This window comes from Emys orbicularis, chromosome 3, assembly GCF_028017835.1.
Source record: "Emys orbicularis isolate rEmyOrb1 chromosome 3, rEmyOrb1.hap1, whole genome shotgun sequence".
In the NCBI taxonomy this organism is placed as follows: Eukaryota; Metazoa; Chordata; order Testudines; family Emydidae; genus Emys; species Emys orbicularis.
The window spans coordinates 214,583,813-214,604,899 of record NC_088685.1 but is presented as its reverse complement, the minus strand read 5'-3'; the positions used below and the strand labels follow the sequence as shown (position 1 = coordinate 214,604,899).

General features: G+C 39.7%; 1 protein-coding gene across 1 annotated transcript in view; it reads left to right on the top strand.

Moving 5' to 3' along the window:
• ZC3H6 (zinc finger CCCH-type containing 6) overlaps positions 1 to 21,087 on the top strand; it is a 69,896-nt gene that overhangs the window by 28,532 nt on the left and 20,277 nt on the right. The window contains exons 2-6 of the mRNA XM_065400692.1: positions 5,819 to 6,002; positions 10,158 to 10,280; positions 12,118 to 12,373; positions 15,017 to 15,132; positions 19,794 to 19,910. Of these exons, the coding sequence (XP_065256764.1) occupies positions 5,819 to 6,002; positions 10,158 to 10,280; positions 12,118 to 12,373; positions 15,017 to 15,132; positions 19,794 to 19,910 (796 nt within the window). The remainder of the gene's footprint in view (positions 1 to 5,818; positions 6,003 to 10,157; positions 10,281 to 12,117; positions 12,374 to 15,016; positions 15,133 to 19,793; positions 19,911 to 21,087) is intronic.

The following is a 21,087-nucleotide window of genomic DNA, read 5'->3' as shown; positions in this document are numbered from 1 at the left end:
GAGGAGCAGATGGTTCTGGGAGCTCCTAGTGCCTCAAAACCATGCACTGAAAGGATGATGATAACATCTGCATGGCAGAAGGGATTGTTCTCCCTCTGTTTGACATTACTGCCCTTGCACATGTTATCTTAGGCAGGACCTCCGTCTGCTCTCCTGGAGGGCCTATGTATACAACCTGAAATTTCTAATTTTCTCAGAACTGATCATACTGCAGGAAGTCCCAATGCCATCCACTTGGCATTTGCCGGTACTGGAACCCAGCCATGTACTGGCAGGTCAAGCTTAGTCACCGTGCTACCCACCTGCTCCCATTACTGGTTGGTAGGGATTGGATCCCATGGCACCTTCAGCCCCATCATTGGATCTTGAGGACTCTTTTTCATCAGACAAGAATAAGCCAGTACCAACAGCTCCCCCCCTCCCCCCACTACCTAACTGAGAAGTATCAGTTCAGACAGGACTTCCAGATCCACTCTTGCCCTTGTCTCTTCACCAACAGCATTTCTGGCCTACTTGGCCTAATTGTCGATAGTGCAACATAGCTTTCAGTAGCGATGTTCCTGTCTTGGGATCTCTTCACAACGTAGTGGAAAAGAACTGTCTAGCATGCTGCTTTCCAGGCCACCCACGGTCTCAGTTCCAGAGTGGATGCCTTCCTGGTATAATGGTCAGATCCACTGATACACATCTTCCTTCCCATTCTCCTGTTTCCTTGCATTCTTAGGAAGATCAAGCTCTACAGAGTGACAGTAATCCTGATAGCAGCATGGTGGCCAGGGCATTTGTGGTTTACCACCATCCTACAGCTATCTTACCATTCATGAATTCACCTACAACCATTACTGGGCGTGCTGTCCCAGAACAAGGGCAGGATGAACCATCCCAACCTAGCTTTTCTGCATCAGATAGCGTGGTTTTTGAATGGTCAATGTACATAAAGAAGAGATCATGCTCTGAGAGTTTACTCCATCCTGAATAACAGCAGGAGATCCTCGACGCAGAAATGCTGTGCCGCTAAATGGAAACAATTCTCCTTGATGTCAGCAGCACCATTTACCTCCTAAGGCATCAGGAATCTTCCTCATGCTGGAATATCTTCTCTCAATGAAGATGTTGGGCTTGTCTCTCAGCTCCCTATGGGGACATTTTGCAGCCATCAATGCTTTCCACCCCCCAATGGAGATGTGTTCAGTCGTTACCCATCCTACTACTGCAAGGTTCCTAAAGGGCATTATGAAGATGTTCCCTCCAGTTTCAAAACTGGTCCTGATCTGGGATCTAGCCCACATCCTTTCTGCCCTCACAAGACCACCATGTGTACCCTAGGTCTCCTGTTCCCTCCTGCACTTTTCTTTGAAAGTTGCCTTCTTGACAGCTATTACCTATGCTACAAGGATAGGGGAACGTGCAGCTTTTATGTATACAATTTTTCACAAGGACAAGATTTCTTTTCAACTGTATCCAAAATGCATACCTAAAGTGCTTTGTGAGTTTCACTTTAACCAAACTATTCGCCTTCCACTGTTTTACCCTTAACCTCACCACAGCACGGAAGAGGCAAAACTGTATTCCCTAGGCATGCACCAGGCTCTAGCCTTCTACCTGCACAAAACAGCACCCTTTCGGAAGTCTCTAAGGTTGTTCATTACTATTGCCAAAAGATAAGTAGATTTCCTCCTGCATCCTCTTTTGCTAGGATCTTATAAAAACCCCTCCTCAAACTATTAGGGCTTACTGTACGAGAGCCCTTGGAGATATGCAGAGCAGCCACTCGGGGCTTCATTCATACCTTCACCACACAATTGGTTCTGGCTTTGGCTGGGGATACCTCTTTTGGGCTTAGTGGGCCTCCTTTCTGTAGTACAGCATATTTACTTGCACCCTCCTCTTCAACCAGCACTGCTTGGAAGTCACAGTGAATACCCATGGGAACCAGCACTCGAAGAAGAAAGGAAGGTTACTTACCTTTTAGTAACTGGACTTTTTTGAAATGTGTGGTCTGTATGGGTATTCACAACCCGCCCTTCTTCCCTTGTGCTCAGCTCATCATGTGATTCACAGTAGAGTCAGAACTGGAGAGGCGGTTAGTCCACACCACTCTTTCTGCCCTCACTTGGGAGCACAAGGAGGCACAGAGCACATGCGCACCGACAGTGAATACCCATAAGGACCATGCATCTTGAAAACAGTCAGTTACTAGAAGGTAAGTAACTGTCTTTTTTCATTCACAGATTGAAATTACAGTTTGATGTTTCTAGTGTCAGTTTTCAAATATAGCTTGTGAAAGTATTGAAGAGTGACACAAATTTTAAAACAAAACAAAAACACAACCTTTGATAAAACCTGAAAAGAACCACTAAATTAGGGGGTTTTCGGGGGAGAGGAAAATCAACCAGGTTTTTACACAACCACAAAATGATGTGCATGGCCTAGTTTATACAGTAGCAATCAATACATTCTGTGTTTTGATTAAAAACAGATTTATAACTTCATATATAGTTTGCTGCTTCAACAAAGAAGCTCTTTATTTTCTACCTATTGTAATTTGGCTGTGTATAATGTTCACCACAAGCATATCTATTAATTTTTTTGGTATATGATCATAGAACTGCACACACAGAATAAATTTCCACTAATTGGAATTATCAAGTCAGTAGCATAGATGGCCTACAAAGTTTGAGTTTATTTAGATAGTTTTTGCATCCTTCGCAAGTTGCTAACAGTAAGAATTTTTGTTAAGTACTGGTATATCAGAAGCAGGAAGCCTGCCAAACATGCCATGGGGCCACTAGAGATAACCAAGGTGTTAAATGAGTACTCAGGGAAGACAAGGCCATTGCAGAGAAGCTAAATGAATTCTTTGCATCAATCTTCACAGCACAGAGGTGGGGGAGATCCATCAGAGCTATTCTTTTGGCGTGGCAGACCTGAAGTACTGTCCCATATTGATGTGTCAATAGAAGAGGTTTTAGAACAAACTGATAAACTAAACACTAATAAGTCACCAGAAGCAAATGGTATTCATCCAAGAGTTCTGAAGGAACTCAGGTACGAAATTGCAGAACTACTAACTAGTATGTAACCTATCACTGAAATAAGCCTCTGTATCAGGTGATGGGAAGGTAGTTAATATAACACCAATTTTTTAAAGGAGCGATCCTGGCAATTACAGGCTGGTGAGTCTTACTTCAATACTGGATAAATTCGTAGAGATGTAGTAAAGAACAAAATTATCAAATATAAATAAACATGATTTGTTGTGGAAGAGTCAGTCTGGGTTTTGTAAAGGGAAAGCGTGCATTAGCAATCTATTAGACTATTTTGAGGGGGGCAACAAACATGTGGACAAGGGTGATCCAGTGTACTTGGACTTTCAGAAAGCTTTTGACAAGATCCCTCACCAAAGGCTCTTAAGAAAACTATGTAGTCATGAGATAAGAGGGAAGATCCTCTTTCATGGATCAGTAACTGGTTAAAAGATGATAAACAAAGGGTAAGGATAAATGGTCAGTTTTCACAGTGGAGAGAGGTAAATAGTGGGGTTCCCCCAGGGTCTGTACTGAGACCTGTCCTGTTCAACATACTCATTGATCTGGAAAAGGGAGTGGACAATGAAGTGGCAAAATTTACAGATGGTGCAAAATTACTAAAGTTAGTTAAGGCCGGGCCAAAGCTGCCTGCAAAGCATTACAAAGGGGTCTCACTAAACTGGGTGACTGGGCAACAAAATGGCCGATGAAATTCCATGTTGATAAATGCAAAGTGATGCATGTTGGAAAAATTAATCCCAACTGCATATATAAAATGATGGATTCTAAATGAGCTGTTCCCACTCAAGAAAGAGATCTTGAGTCAGTCATCATGGCTAGTTCTCTGAAAACTTCAGCTCAATGCACAGCAGTGGTCAAAACAGAATGTGAGGAACTATTAGAAAAAGGATAGAAAATACCAAAATGCCACTATATAAACCCAGAGTGTGCCCTTGAATACTGTGTCCAGTTCTGGTTGCTCTATCTCAAAAAGGATATAGTGGAACTGGAAAAGGTTCAGAGAAGGGGAACAAAGATGATCAAGGGTATGGAATGGCTTCTATACGAGGAGAGACTAAAGATTAGGGCTATTCGTCTGAGAAAAGAGATGATTAAGGGGAAATATGATAGAAGTCTATAAAATCATGAATGGTGTGGAAAAAGCGAACAGAGAAGAGTTATTTACCCTTTCCCACAGTACAAAACCAGGGATCAGCCAATTAAATTAATAGACAGCAGGCTTAATACAAACAAGTGGAAGTACTGTTTCACACAGTGCACAGTTAACCTGTGGAACTCATTACCATGGAAAGTTGTGATGGGCAAAAGTATAACTGGGTTTAAAAAAGAACTAGATAAGTTCATGGAGGATAGGTCCATCAATGGCTATTAGCTAAGATGGTCAGGGATGCAATCCCATTTTTGAGTGTCCCTAAACATCTGACTGCCAGATGCCAGGAGGAGAAAATAGGGGTGGATCGCTCCAAAATTACCCTGTTCTGTACATTCCCCCTGAAGCTTTGGTACTGGCCACTGATGAAGAAAGGCTACTACATAAGAACGGTCATACTGGGTCAGACCAATGGTCCATCTAGCCCAGTATCCTGTCTTCTGACAGTGGCCAATGCCAGGTGCCCCAGAGGGAATGTACAGAACAGGTAATCATCAAGTGATCCATCCCCTGTTGCCCATTCCCAGCTTCTGGCAAACAGTGCCTAGGGACACTTCAGAGCGTGGTTTTGCATCCCTGCTCATCCTGGCTTATACTGCCCATTGGTCTGACCCAGTATGGCAGTTCTTAAGTTTTTATGTCACGGTAGTGTTCTTTTTCTAACCTAGATAGAGTTAATATAGTGAAATGTGTGAAATTAGTCCACCTTCAGTTGCATTGTTTAGGACTGTTAAAATCAGCTTGCTTCTTTGAATAGCTGCTTTAGCATCAGAGTTATAGGGCAAGTTTCTATAATTCTTACTTATGAAACAGTTCCTTTGTCTTCAGGGGGATTTTTCACATGGGGTAAGCATTGCAAATTTGCTACAGTTATGGGCCCAATCTCAGTTTTATGATAAATTTTGTTCCTAAAATGAAGAAAATTCATTTGTATGAAGTGTAGTGTTTTCTAAGGGTGGAAGCACTTCCACGTTTATTGTATAGTCCCACTTACTACTCAGCTTTCTAAGAGCCTTACTCATCTTTAATTTATGCCCTGACTACGCTACATACACAACAAAATTAGGGCTCCTGGTGGTAATACTGTTGTTCTGTAATTCAGTGGAAAACATTATAGTTTGTAATGTAAACTGGACCTTAACTCTCCTTGATGATCTGGTGAAAGCTGTGGTCTGACCAAGGCTTTTAGCCTGGTTATGAAACATAGTTAAAGACCCATTGTACACTACAAATCAAAACTGTAACCAAACTAGGACACTTTGTAGTTGCCAGTGCCCTGATGTGTCTGTATTCCTAATGTAGAGAAGACCTTAGTTATGAGTGGTTTAAATTTATTGTCATTTTTATTTGTATATAAACTACTTCTGGTATTGAGGCCAAGACCAATTTATGATTTAAATACGCTATTTAAACTATGGGAGAAAATCATAGTAACTTTTTGGGTGAAAGTTTAAAGATTTATTGTTTAATAAATTTAGTTGAAGAAAAGAGACTTGGTAGTAAAAAAAAAATCTTTATTGACTTTTATTGTTGAAAATGGGCAAATGAGCAGTTTTGTACTACATGCTTTTAATTTAGGAAATTCATATTTAATCTAAATCATACCTTTCCCATACAGGGAAGATGGTGAGCTAGAAGATGGTGAAATAGATGATGCAGGATTTGAAGAAGTTCAGGAAGAACAGGATGCAAAAGGGGAAGATAAACAGAAAAATGAAAAAGCACATAGAAAATCACGAAAGAAACGCAAAAAAGAAAAGGAAAAGAAAAAATCAAAAAGGAGAAGACGGGATAAACATAAGGTTAGAAAATGTAAACCAAAATATTGGATATGATTACTGTAACTACACAGTTTACTTTTTCTTGTCCAGGAAATTGGACAACATATCTGAAAGTTGTTTTATCCCTAAGCACCTAGCACTTCTTTGGACACTATATGAATGATAGAAAAAATTGGGCCACTGTATAAAAGGCCCCTCAAAAAATGTTTATCATGGAATGTTGATGTAAAATACTGGGTTGTATTGGCTCTTAACATAAACACGTGTAACGCCACTGACTTCAGTGACAGGGAATTTGTCCAGGACAAGAGATGGTAAATCAACAATTTCTCTGGCTACTGCGCTGCAAAAATCACAGTTTCAGAAACTCAGCAGCTAGCTTGTTATAAACTCCAAATTATTAATACAAGTATTTCAGGTAGTTCCCTTTCATTATATTACTGCTCTATTAGTCCCTGTTCAGGTTTAGGTGAGTTATAAACTGTTTAAAATCTCCATTTTTCTTCTGTTGCTTGTGTATAGTGGGAAACTTTTGGCAGCATTCCAAAATAACTGAAAACAAATATTCTAAAAAGTAGGCCATCGGCAGCCAGAGCAGCCCCATGCACTGGCCTGGGAGCTGTCAGAGCAGCTGTTGCAGAAGATTGTAGTGGAACTGGGCTGGGCTCTGCTCCTACCACACATCCTGGACCTAGCACGTGGGGACCCAGTGTCCCATCTCTCCTCTGGAGGCACCATGTGGGGCAGAAGCTCTCCCATATCTGGGCATAGAGACTCATTGTGAGCAGAGTTAGTTGACGTTATGCTTAAATGCTGGTTGCTACCCGGAGCCTTAGGGGTGAAATCCTGGCTGACTTCAGTGGGACCAGGAGTTCACACTAGAGGTCCCATGCTTGCTGTCACTAGTGCCGCTGAACCAGTGGTGGCAATGGTGGGAAATCTTTAGTGAAAACGTCTAGTGCAGGCATCCTGGAGGATGCATATTACATCCACATAGAACTCTGAAATGTAACACTGAATAACACAGAAACAAGTGGAGGCAGTGTAATTATGCCTATCCTCTCAGGACTTATTAATATTTTCATAAGTTAGAGATGGGAACCTTTGAGATTGTGTAATGTTTTATTATCCATGTAAATTACAAAGATTTCATAGGAGTTCTATTTTATTTAATAAGTGATAAAGTATTGACTGTCCTTTGCACTTAATCTGGTGTAGTCATCAGAGTATTTCTAAGTACTTTACAAAGGTTGGAAAGTATACCCATTTAATAGAGAGGGGGAGAAGGAGGTTAAATGACTTGCTCAAGGTCATTCAGAGACAGTAGCAGAGCTGGAAACAGAACCTAGATTTCCTGACTCCAAGTCTCCTGCTCTTAACTATAAGATAGCATTTCCCAGTCTCACTTTATTTTATTCCTTACCTTTTTGCTTCATCTAGCAGAAGAATTTTAGGACTGTGAAGAATAAAGTAAATTTGGTTTTAATTATAAAGTTATACAAGATCTGAAAGATACAAATTCTATTTGTGTTTAAAAAAAAGTAATTAAAAAACAGGACTAAAACTATAAGCAGGCCTTCCCCATACCACTCCCTACACCCAGCACAGGGCACAAGAAGCGCATCACCCCTCTGCGATAAATAGCCTTCTGCTGCAAATGTGTATAATAGAACTTGTTTTTTCCCCCTTTAAACAACAACTAGGAAACCACATACTTTTTGTATGTTAAAAGAAAGTTATGTAGTTTGAAAAGTCAAGCACTTGAAAGTTAGAAAATGCCAGACTTACAGTTGCCTGTGTAAACTTAGTTCTGCCTCCGTATACATTATGCAATATTATTCAGTCTTTAATTACACAATCACATGCTATTTTTTCCATAGGACCCCACTGCAGTTCACAGGTGGGATGCAGGGGGGGGCACAGTTAAGGTTGCATAGGCAACTCTAAATCTGTCATTTCCTAACTTTCAGGTGCTTGATTTTGCAACCTAATAACTAAATGTGATCCAGGGATGCATAAACAGGGAAATCTCAAGTAGCAATAGAGGTTATTTTACCTCTGTATTGGTAGTGGTGTGGATGCTAGTGGAATACTGTGTCCAGTTCTGGCGTCCACAATTCAAGAAGGATGTTGATAAATTGGAGAGGGGTCAGAGAAATAGCACAAGAATGATTTTAGCTGTCCCCATTCCCTGCCTACAAGCAGGACTCCAGCAATGTCTCCCTGACTCTGCTGCCTGGCTTCATGGAACAGTGCAGTTAGCATGCACTGTAGTCCCACTTAACTGCTTTTGTGCAAAGGAAACTGGAGAGAGGGGCATTTGCAGATAGATCCCAGCTGGGCAGAGAGAGAAAACAAAATGTGAGGTGCCTTTCTATAGCAAGATGATGTATTTGATGATAAAAATTCTGAATTACATGGCCCCTTGGAAAATGCTAGATGCCATGGTTGTGCAATTGCAGATTCCACAGTACCCTGATTGAAATTACTAGGATAGATTGCACGACTTGGAGCTATTATTTCAGGCTCTCTGCAGACTAAGGAATCAATTAGTGAATTGTTTAGTGCATCAGTTTAGTCAATTGTTTTCAGTGTTCTATCATTAACCATAAGGACAAGAAGCTGATTTTATAAATGAAAGCAGATTCTGAAGCTACTTATTGGAAATCTTTGATGGGGCTGCTCAAACAAAATAAATTCTCTCTTTAGTCTTCTAAATGAGTCTAAACACATACAGGTCAGCAGATGAAGAGGGAACACTGTCTTGTGTTGTCATATCCCTCACATATAAGGTTCTAGCCATAACTCAGATTTCTGTTAGTCTCCAGCAGATGGCGGACACATTCTTTTCCTGTAATAATAACCTTGGGGGACAAAGAAGCAGGCCTCAGACACTTATAAGAAGGTGTAGTGATCAGTTGCCACAGCAGCACATGTGAGGCACTGACAGCTTGGGACCTTCAATCCCATAAGCAGCAGAGGACCCAGTACCTTCCCCTGTGCTCCCAACCTCCTTACCAGGTTTCCAAAATGGCTGAGAAGGAGCAAAGGTCAGAATCATTCTAGCATTACCAGCCATTTCTGCCTCAAGTGCAGGGGCAGCTTACACTCCAAAGGGAAAATTAGGGAAGACTGTCCCCTCAGAAATCCCTTATAGGGAGGAAGCTCTGTGAAGAACTTCCCCTCCTCTTGCCAGGGATTCAGCCCCTCTAGAGTAGGAGGGAATTCTGAAACTACCCAAATGGATTACTACCTCAGAGTCCAGCAGCCTCACTCGAGGGCAGCAGCTCCAGCCCCCAGAATAAAGGGGTGGTTATAGTACAGATGCAGTCTCAGCTCTGCCCCTGCCCTTAGGAAAGGTATTGGCACAGGAAAAGAACACGGAGAGCAGGAAGACCCTCGTTCATCGATCTAAGCACCATGGTCTGATCTGCACTTTAAGTTCATCTCACCCCACAATCCACCCTCCTCCAGGAGTCAGGAGCAGCTCTGACAACAGAGGGTTCTCCATGGAAAGAATTCATCCTCAATGAGAGATCAGGAAGCCAGAAAAAGTACAGACTGTTCAAGCAGCAGCAGCACTGAGAATAAGTACCCTGCAGTCCTCCCACCGTGAAGAATGGAGAAGCTGCTTCAGCTCTTCTGTCAGCCCTTGTAGAACGCAGCACTTCAGCCCCCTAAAAATCATGGGGAAGATTCAAGGGCATCTTATTGGATTTAGCTCTGCCTAGAGATCCTTACCAAGCATGATCAGATCTGACCCCTCATCTTCTGTCAAGGCAAGGAAGGGGATTAGTGGCAATAAACCATACGCCTTTCTAGGTTGCCCCTGAAAGCAGAGAGAGATAGTAGATAGTCTGATTTGATATCATGAGCTAATATTTTTATATCATATACTAATTAATATATACAGTCCTTTGTATAAGAACATTATAGAAGCAACAGAGAGTCCTGTGGCACCTTTAAGACTAACATGTATTGGAGCATAAGCTTTCGTGGGTGAATACCCACTTCGTCAGACGCAAGACGTATTCACCTACAAAAGCTTATGCTCCAATACATCTGTTAGTCTTAAAGGTGCCACAGGACTCTCTGTTGCTTTTTACAGATCAAGACTAACACAGCTACCCCTCTGATACTTAACATTATAGAAGTAACATTGGTTTTCTCTTTCAGCATAATTCCCCCTCCAGTGATGACAGTTCAGACTACAGCCTGGATTCTGATATTGAACGTACAGAAAGACCACATAAGAAGGGAGTTGGTTTGTACAGAGATTATGATAGCTCATTCCTTCAGGTATAACTTATAAAACTGATTTTTCATTTCTTCCGTTTATCCACAATTTTTAAATAGTATTGTGCTATTTATAAATCCATATGTTCCTAATCCATGCTCAACAAAGATTTCATTCTGGCAATATATTTAGATCTCATTTCTGTTGGGTAGGTTTCCAGATGTACTACTGTATTACCTTTTTAATGAACCTATAAAATTTTAGAATAACTCTGATTTTACAGTTTAACATTTCCTGAGCAATGGTACAGGCAAGTGGGAGTATCTTTTCCGCTATCAGAAAAGAAGGTGCCAATGGGAATTAAATAACTTTCATTTCTGCCCATTTCCAATCCTTGTAGGCATTTTTTTTCAGGGAGTAGTTGTAAGAGGACCCCCTCTATCCCTCTATAGTTAATATGGTGGAAATGGGCTGTGCTTCTGTGGATATGGCAGTAGTTCTCTCTAGAAGCTACCCAATAAAAATATACAGCTTGCATGCTGTTTGGGGTTTTTTTAGTGTAATTTGTCCTGGCTTTTTCAGTTTAGACCATCAGATATCCCTTTAGAAGCCAATGGAAGAAACTGACTCTGCCTTTCCCCTGAAGGAGGGACAGAGGAGCTGAGGCATTGGATCTCTGACTGAGAAACTGGAGAAGGATAGAAGACTTTCATGAAAACTTGAGTGCAAAACCTCTTCAAAAAACCTTTTGGATAGCCTAATTTATTTATATCTCTAGTAGTCTAGTCATCAAACTCAAGAGTCTGCCTGCTGACAGTGGAAAAAGAGTGGAGCTGAGCATGCTTCATTCTATTTGGCATCACCTTGTCTGATTAACTGAGAGACAGACACACTTACTTGTTTGTATCAATGTCATCATGCTATGGGAAAATGTTAAGAAATCTGATTTTACTTGAATTTTCTAGATTTTACTGTAGACATAATTAACAACAATTTTTTTATCGGAATATCACATTTCTCCTTTTCCATCAGATTCTAAAATACATCAATAATTATTATTTTATTTAGATGTTAGTTTCAGTCATATCAGTAGCTGAAAAAAGTATGTTTTTTACTTTCTATAAATCTAATGTATGTTTGTTGATCAATACCTGAGACAACCTATCAGTTCTGCCATGCGTCTACTGCTTTGGTAATTACAACTAAAATTCAAAGAAATATTTACATAACTGTTTCATTTTAATTCACTCTCACAAAAAATCTGTTAATTTATCAGAAAAAGCCATAGCCTTTCTTTTTTTAAATACATTTGATGATCATCTATATGTAACTTACTTTTCAAGTAGATTGATCATAGTAAAAAATTTGATATGCTAGCAAATTTTGTATTTATACAAATAAATTTAAAGTATATTTGAACTAGGTGAAAGGTACATTGCCAAATCAGTTTAGGTACTAAATTTTTGTTTTGTGAACAGCTTTTTTTCAAAACGGAACATCAACGGACGTATTTCCATGACTTTTAACTTATTTTTAAAGGAATAACATTCCCCTGACAGTGCGATATTACAAAGGAATTGTGGTAGCAGATCAGACTAACGTCCATTTAGTCCATTATTCAGTCTCAGACAGAGATTTGTATCAGAAGTCCTGAGGAAGGCGTAAAAGCTACATAATGGACAATTATAGTATAATGATCGTTTTGTTACTGAATAATTAAATTGTACTTTACAACAATGACGTTTGCTTGTGCAAATCGTGGAAATCATGGAAATAATGAAACACTTGATAGTAAAACAATTGTGTAGAAATAACCATCTTAATAAAGTGAGGACAAGGGGGAGTTTGGGAGAGTGAGATGTTAAATTGCTTCTAATTGCGACTACCCCTTTCATGCAGCATGGACATTTATCAGGAAACTACATGACTTCCCAGAAGGCACAACATAATAAAAAATTAAAAAATAAGGAATATGATGAATACACTAATTACAGTGATGATAACTTTGGTAACTATAATGAAGAAGAAAAGGAGGAGGATTTTGCTGATCAGTTAAAACAATACAGAAAAGCTAAAGAAACTTCAAATACTGATTTAGGAGCTCCATTTCCTAAAGAACCAGTGAAAAAACAGGGGATGAAAGGAATCCAGAAAGGTACGGTTTGGTTTAATAGCTAATTTAGTTCATTTCAGAAACTTTCAGAATGGGATGGTGTCCTACAAATGGTGAAAAAAAAATTAGACAAGGTAGGTTAGGGTAATATCTTTTACAAGCTTGTCTCTTTCATCAACAGAAGTTGGTCCAATGAAAGATACTACCTCAGCTACCTTGTCTCTCTCATATCCTAGGACCAGTCCAGCTACAACAACACTTCAAAATTATAGGTCATACCCAATTTTTCAGTAGTTTCTCTTAGTTTAAGTCCAGTATTTCAGAAGTCTCCTATAAATCTTGCTGGTTTTTAACACCTGAAATGTTTTTATGATGACAGCATTTTTTATCTATAGCTGATAGGATCCATTGTTTTTTGTTTCATCTTCTCTTGTTTTTTTTGTCTTCCTCTTGTTGTCTATGGGTTGCTTTTTCTTGTCTTGCTTCTGCCCTCAGTGCATCTTGCCTCTACTATCCAACTGTCGGAGCTGTACAAACGGTAGATGGGTGCTGGTAGTTTTTCTACCAGAAGGCATCTATGGTGTGTCATGCTAGTAATTAAATGCAAAGTGCTGACTGTAACTCTCCTCTTCTTATATACAGCTAGCAAACACATATCAGTAATAAAAATTACACAGTCACAGATCAACAAGGAGTCCGGTGGCACCTTAAAGACTAACAGATTTATTTGGGCATAAGCTTTCGTGGGTAAAAATTCTCACTACTTGAGAGGTTTTTTACCTACAAAAGCTTATGCCCAAATAAATCTGTTAGTCTTTAAGGTGCCACCGGACTCCTTGTTGTTTTTGTGGATACAGACTAACACGGCTACCCGCTGATACTAGTCACAGATCAGTGCTGCATATCCAGGTTAATGTTCCGTGTTCTGCAGTGAATAGTGTAATTTTTTTAATAAGTTAAATCTTGCCAATTGTTGTCAGTTGTATAAGTATTTGAGTAGTAATATTGCTTCAGAATTATTTTCTATATGATGTACTCTATGAAAGTGTCATACATAGAGCTGGGTGGGAAAAATTATATTTTGAATAAGGCCAGGTTTGTAAAGGTATTTAAGCACCTAAACATGCAGATTGATACCTAACGGGATTTTCAAAAGTGCTTAAGATGCCTAACTTCCATAGGCATCTAAATACATTTAGAAATCTGGTCCTTAGCCATGATCATGCCCCTTTTTGTTCATTTTTTCACAAATTTTCGTATGTTCAAAATTTTGTTGAATGCTCATGGAAAATAAATATTGGAACTATACCTAAAACAACTTACTTGATAAATTAATTATGCATGATATTGATATTATGTAGCATCCACTTAAGAAATTAACCTCGGGGGTTTGTGAGTAAAGGAGAGGAGGGAGTAAGGTAGTTACAGAGAGAGAGGTAGGTGGAGGGGAGAAGATGACTAGCCTGAGAAGATCCATCCCTCACCAGAGGGGCCTCTGTTTCAGAAGGGTTGCAAGGGAAAAGATGGTAATGAAAATAACCTGATTCTAAAGCCTGGGTATCATCTAATTCATAAAATTGTTTTTTCACTGTTGTTGCAATTGTTTCATTGGGGTTTATTTTTAGTTTAAAATAGGTATAAAGTATCTGTCCACAGGCTTTGATTGATCTGTCAGTTATTTAAAATCACAAAATACAAAACCAAAATGCAATGTTATTGAATATTCTCTGTCAAGTTTTTTTCAAGTTTCACAAAATTTCAGAAATTGGTAATAATGGTACCTCCAATATGGTTCCCTTTGATTAGCAGATTATGGGCACTTGAGTCACGTGGTTTTGTTGATGTCATAAACAATTCTTCTTACCCAACTAAATAGGAAATACGGTGGTTAAAGTAAATTAAATGAAGAAAATATTGGATTTACCATTTATCTTACCCAACTGTTCTCTGGGAACATTTCTATTCTATAATTAGGCTTGGCAGAATTCAATTTTTATTTTTTATAATTTTGAGAGATAATATTGATGTTTATTTTTAAGCATTTATTTTTATTTTTACCAAATTTAAATGGTCATAGTGGCTGGAAATTGGGAGAGTGTAATTACAGTAGACATTGAGATTCAAAACGTTAAAGCTTTGTAACTGTTAAACACAAATTTTCAACATTATATGTTAAAATATAGAAAGTAAATAGCCTTAAATCAAACTCTTAAGTTCTCAAGCAGCATTTTTCTTACTTTGCCAATTTGTAAATTTTGATTATTATCAATGGAAATGTTTTCCCTTGGTTTTTGTGTGTACAGTGAAATTGACTTTTGACATTTACCAATAAAAATCTAATCCTTCCAAGCCTATTTGTGATTATAGAGATTGCATCATGTGTAGGAGAGAGAGATCTGTGGGTGCAGAAAATAGTATTTTGTTATGTGCATATGAAGGTAACATCAATATTTCAGTGATTTTTATATGTACTCTTTAAATATTAAGGGTATTTAAAGGGAATTCATGTTATACATGGTATGTTAAGGAATTTAGAGCTGAAATGTAGTATCTATATAGTAACTATATCTACTCTTCTAGTTTCTCATGTCAGTTAAAGAGGAGGCCACGTTAAAGAGCTTTTTGCTTCTGAAGAATAGTCTTTTTTTTTTTGAGGTATCTGAAATATGTTTTAATATTTTTCAGGTATTGCACAAAGGGGTTTTGGTGTTGGTCGAGGGCGTGGAATTCAGAAGAAGTTGAAGCGTAAAGATCGTGGAAGGGGGAGAGGGGCCAATAAAGGACCTGATGGCTTTCAAGAGGTACATGGAATTGAAGTTAAAAACACATACATGTATTTGCAAACACCTGGATACTCCTTGTTAACAGAGATGTAGACAGAATTGCCTAATTATGTTTTCTACCTATTTTGTTCTGTTCTCCAGAGGTTAAGCTAATTCTTTTCTAAGAAAGGAAGTTCCTAGCCCATCCAGTTGAGAAAATAGTCTTGTTTAGTCCGCACCCAGAAAGACTGAAACAATACTAGCAAGAGAATTATAAACTTCACTTTTTAATGGGATGTTAACTTTGAAGCTTTAATAGCATCTTAATTGAGGATTAATTCAAGTTCTGAGGAATTGGCTTACCTGCTGACACCAAATCACGGGGGGGTTTTTTAGCCAGCATAATTAGATTGGGAGACTCGATTCAGTTCCTAGCTGCCTACTCCCATTGATCTTCCTCACAAGTTTTTCTCACTTTCATCTAAAATAAAACGTTAGACTGTAGTCAGTGTCAGCTGTTCATCTTTTCAGCTGTCAGGACTCTCTTACTCTATTCTTTAGACAGCCTAAACTGTGGTTCCTTTTCAAGTGATGGTCCTTATGTATATTCCATGCATACCCACCATACACCTGAGTCTGGAATTTTTTAGTAAGCCGTGTCCACTGGTCCATACATGCGCTATAGTTCTCCTCATGCTCTGAACTGAGGACATAAGGGATGATGCGGACCAGTGCCTCTGTGGTTTCTTCTTACCAATGCATGGTCTGAGTCAGAATCTTCTGTGTCCTCAGCACCTTCTGCTACTGTATCATTTCTGTAAATAGATTGAGTTTGGTTTTAGTATTTTTCTTCTTTTTAGACTCTAGTATAGTGTAGGTAGTTAGTTGTTTCCACTTTTTCCCCACCCCAGGGAATTTTTCTCCACGGGGGGCAGTGGAGAAGGTATAGTGTATGATGTGCATGTATATCCCATATGTGGAATACAGATAGGGCTCATGCGTCTCAAATATTCTCTAGTTACAGGTAAATAACCACCATTTCTGGCTCTTTCCCACTCCCTGGCTGCAAACTGGATTCTTGCTCAACTGGTTCTACAGGACCCCATTCAACCTGGTTCTATAGATAGAATAATTAAAGGCGCATGTACCATAATCCAGTTAACTCTCCTTTTGGAGAAGGATGCAAATGAGACAAATACAGACAGGCCCTAGCAGGACAGGAAGAAAAAAAATCCTACAGATGGTTCCTCAGATTTCTGGTAGGACCAGAGTACTACCAGTTCAGAGTACTTCGGTTTGGGCTACTACCAGCACGCAGAGTCTTCAGGAAGGTCCTCTCCGTGGCGGTGGCCCAGATGAGATGAAACAGTTAAACCATCTTCCCATACCTGGACAATTGGCTCCTAATAGGCAGATCCAACCAGGAGGTCCAGTCGGCTGCCCTATCCTTGTTTATCTTCTGGCATCCTTGGGGATCTGTGTAAACAGAGAGAGGTCTACTTTGACTCCCACAAAAAAACTTTATCGGAGCAACCCTAGACTCAACCTCAGCAAAGGCCTGTCTCCATATGGACAGAGCCCAGGCCGTGAACAGCCTGATAACACAAGTCACCCTCAGACCTTGTCCCTCTTTCCCTGCTAGGTCACATGGCCTCATATATCTATGTAACACCATTCACCCAGCTTCCCCTCCATTGCCTACAGGCCTGGCTCTAGTCTGTTTATTCACCAGAAAGAGACAACAGGAATACTAAGGTAACAATCCCTGCCCAATCCCTGGCTTCTCTTGTATGATGGACAGACCTTCAACAGCTAGCTGCCTGCCTTTCCTTCCACCCACGCCTGACACAACCATGATCACAGAGGCGTGTATCATAGGATGGGGAGCCCACCTGGGCAGTTACACTGTGCAAGGCACGTAGATTCCTCAAACGACTAGGATGCATATCTATCTCCTACAGTCAGCCTAGCTTGCAATGCATTCCTTTCACTTATACGGTCCCATCATATCCAGATAATAACCGACAACTTGATGACCATCTTCTATATAAACAATCAGAGTGGAGCGAAATCTCTTTCTGTGTAGAGGCAGTCAGTTTATGGAACTGGTGCATCAGGTACCACATATCACACTCTGCATATACCTACCAGATGTTCAGAACTCTATGGCGGACAATCTGGCACTTCATCACAGACCACAAGTGGGAGATACATAATTCAGCCCTGAAAGAAATCTTCATTCAGTGGGGAAAGCATCCTGGGACCTGTTTGCCTCCAAGATGAACAAGAAGTTCAGTCTGTACTGCTCCAGAGCAGCATTGGCCGGGACTCTGGGCACGATGCCCTTTTGTTACCCTGGACAAACCACCTGAGATGCACTTTTTCTCCCATCTCACCGCTACCACATGTTCTGTGAAAGATTTGGCATAACAAAGCTCAAATCATTCTCATTGCATCCAGCTGGGCCCAGACAGGTCTGGTTTCAGGACCTTTTACAATGTCAGCCCATCCTCCCATCAGCATCTGACCCTTCCTGGATCTGTTAACTCAGCAGAACTGCAAGATCAGACATCCCAACCCGGACCCTCTTCATCTTATGGTCTGTTACTTGGATGGGCGTCAAACCAAGAGCATTTATGTTCAGAGACAGTTCAAACTATTCTCAATCACAGTAGAAAAAGATTCCACCAGAAAATGCTACATAGCTAAATGGTGGCATTTCTCTGCCTGGACTCAAGAGAACCATCTATTTCCAGAAGATGAAGATACTCCTGCTTTTTAAAATTATCTCCTCACCCTCAAGACATCAGGACTTGTCATTCGTTTGCTGCAGGTCCACATACCACAGCACTCCGTGCCTTCTATCCTCCCATAGAAGGCTCACCCAACAGTCAGATACCTGAAAGGTCTCATTATGACCTTCTCACTGTTAGAACCTCAGTCTTGTGCTCTCAATACCTACCCTTTGACCACTCAAGACCACCCTTTGAACCTTCTCCTTAAAACACATGGTGTATGAGTCAGCCATAAATGCTGCCCAGTTCACTTACCCTTCTGGCTAATGTGAGGGCGACAAAAAAAAGTATCCTTCATTGATAGGTGGGACATCCTCACACCATCCTCCTGTTTGAATACTACTTACCAATCATCCACATGTGGAATACACACAGGGACCAGCACTCAAAGAAGAAAGGGAGGTTATTTATCTGTAACAGGAGGTTCTTGGAGATGTGTGGTCCCTATCTGTATTCCACTATCCGCTCTCCTTCTCCTCTGCTTTGGATCATGACTGGATTTGCACAAAGAGGAGGAATTAGAGGTGTCAGAGATCGCTGCCGCTTATACTCTTGGTACAGAGCACTGGGGTCGGGGGTGCATGCAACTGCACAGGCATGAACTTGCTGGAAATCTCTAGTCTCAGACACATGGAGCACATGAGTACTTATGTGTAAGTTCAAGAACTGACTCCGGTATGGACTTCCTGTGTGACCTTGGGCAGGTCACTTTATCTCTCTGTGCAGCAGTTCCCCACTTGTAAAATGTAGGTGGTAATATTTCCCTTTTACTGTCTTGTCTATTCAGATTGTAAACTTCCTGGGGTAACAGCATTCTTCCTGTATTTGTACAGCACTTAACACAGTGGGGCCCCAGTTTCAGCTGTTGGGGCAGAAGCTAGGGGGAAAGCCCAGAGCTGATGCAGCAAGTTGTTGACACTTCAAGTTCTCCCCCACCACCAGGAGCAGCCCTTGATGCGGTGTGTTCAGCTGTCACCCCTTCTAGGTTCTGCCTAGTTCTCCTCACGCAGCCCTGTTTGTGCCCTTCCCTCCCACATGTGTTGGGGCATCCCCTTTTCTGTGAACATCCCTGGACCTCTTCCTGCTCATCAATTGGGTGGAGGCAAACAGTTCTGTAGTGGGCCTGATGGATTATTTTCAATCTGGGTTGGGAAGTAAAGTCCCAGCCAGAGGAGGGTTCTGAGACTGGCAAAGTGACTGAAGAGGGTGGTGAAGACCCCATCAGCACCATTCTGTTGTCTTCTTTCTGATTTTTTTCCTTAAGAAGAAAATACCAACCACTAAAAGTTTACATTAAAATATATAACGGAAGGAGACTTCATATCAGATTTGAGAGTTGGCTTATACTGCTTGGCTAGTAACTGTTAGTATTCTGGCATTCCTGAGGGAACTCCTAGTTGCTGTATTTGGGCCCTAAGCTAGTGACTAATCTAACTGTAACGTTATTGTCTTGAGATCATTGAATATATGAAGTATTAGTTACTGTGTCCCATACAACAGTGGTATATTTTATTTTTTTCCTGTATACTTTTGCAAAACTGAGATGTACAAATCTTTATGGTATCTGAAAGAAGATTCTAAATTTGTTGCATTTATAACAGAAAGCTTGCTATTTTCACCCAAGAATTTTATGTTACTTGGTCTTACAGAACAATACTAGAACATCAAGAAAATTTAAGATGCATATTTGGTTTTACTTTGTATTTTGAGATAGAATAGCCTTTCTCTGAACTGCGTACAGTAATCTGAAAACACTCAAGTCATGAATTACTGTCATTTTATTTTGAAATTTTATTCCACTTTGGGGTAACTACTGCTTTGAATGCTGTAATTGTTGTTTTGCAAATATATTTAAAATAGTAACTGTAACACATAAACTTAAAATATTTTTATTTCCTTTTATAGGAAGGCAAACCAGTGAAGAAATGGGTGAATATGAGTCAGGAATTCATAAATCAACATACGGTGGAACATAAAGGAAAACAAATTTGTAAATATTTTCTCGAGGGAAGATGTATTAAGGTAAATATATACTTTATATGCATGTATATATCTCTAGCGGGAGTCGGGGAAAGGGTGGGCATTCTATTTCAATTTAGCTAATATCAGGAAAACTTGTTTTATGTAACTTTGGTTTTTTGCCTTAGTATTTTTTGGCAGGAAGTATAAATAAAATAAATGCAAGAGAAATTTTTGAGGGAAAACTATTAAACTACATATCCTTTCACTGTGCAATGTAAATTATATAAAAATGATATACTATTGATCACTTATTAGCAGTTACAGTATGATAAATACACCTGTGTCCAGCAGTATTAGAATCTGAAATTAGTGTAATATGTAATCTGTATTTTTTATATTTAATTTTGGACATATGAAGGGTGATTTAGTGATTCATTTCTGTTTTAAAAATAATGTTTTCTTGGATATTATAGATTTTGAGATATAGTGAAAAACAGTGCTTTAATTATGCACAAAGAGTACTTCTCTCTCCAGCCTAAGAAAGGGGGAAAATATGCTTTCCCAAACATCCAAGAAAGGCAGACCTGAAAAACCTCAGCAGCTAGGAGGGGTTGGGAAGCAGGAAGAAGAGAAATTGAATTAGAATATTAGAGCCAGACATAATCCATGGCATGCTAGCCTGCCATTATGTAGATTCTGGTATTGCATCATTCTGAAACTAATAATACAATGCAGCTTAATTCTCTGGTACCAAAGTTAATCTTTTAATCAATTATAAGATATAATATAGAAATTTGAAATAAATTATGAAAAAATTACATATTTGCTCTTAATCTGATGTGTGTATGTCAAAAATGTTTATTATGTCACTTATTCCTAGTTCCACTGTGAATTTGGAGGTACACAATTTTCTGTGTCTTTTCATGATTGTGAACTTTTTTCTTCATCATTTACTTCCAAAGTAAAAATAAAATGTAATTAGGCTCTTTCCAAATTCCTGGTGGAAATATAAGGTGATAGCCATAAAATAGTCTTGAATATTTTCATGGCTTTGTCTGTTATGGTATTTAAATCCCATGGTTCCCAATATGATGAGTATTTAGTGCCACCTACAGTTCATAGAATCATAGAATGTCAGGGTTGGAAGGGACCTCAGGAGATCATCTAGTCCAACCCCCTGCTCAAAGCAGGACCAATCCTCAGACAGATTTTTGCCCCAGATCCCTAAATGGCCCCC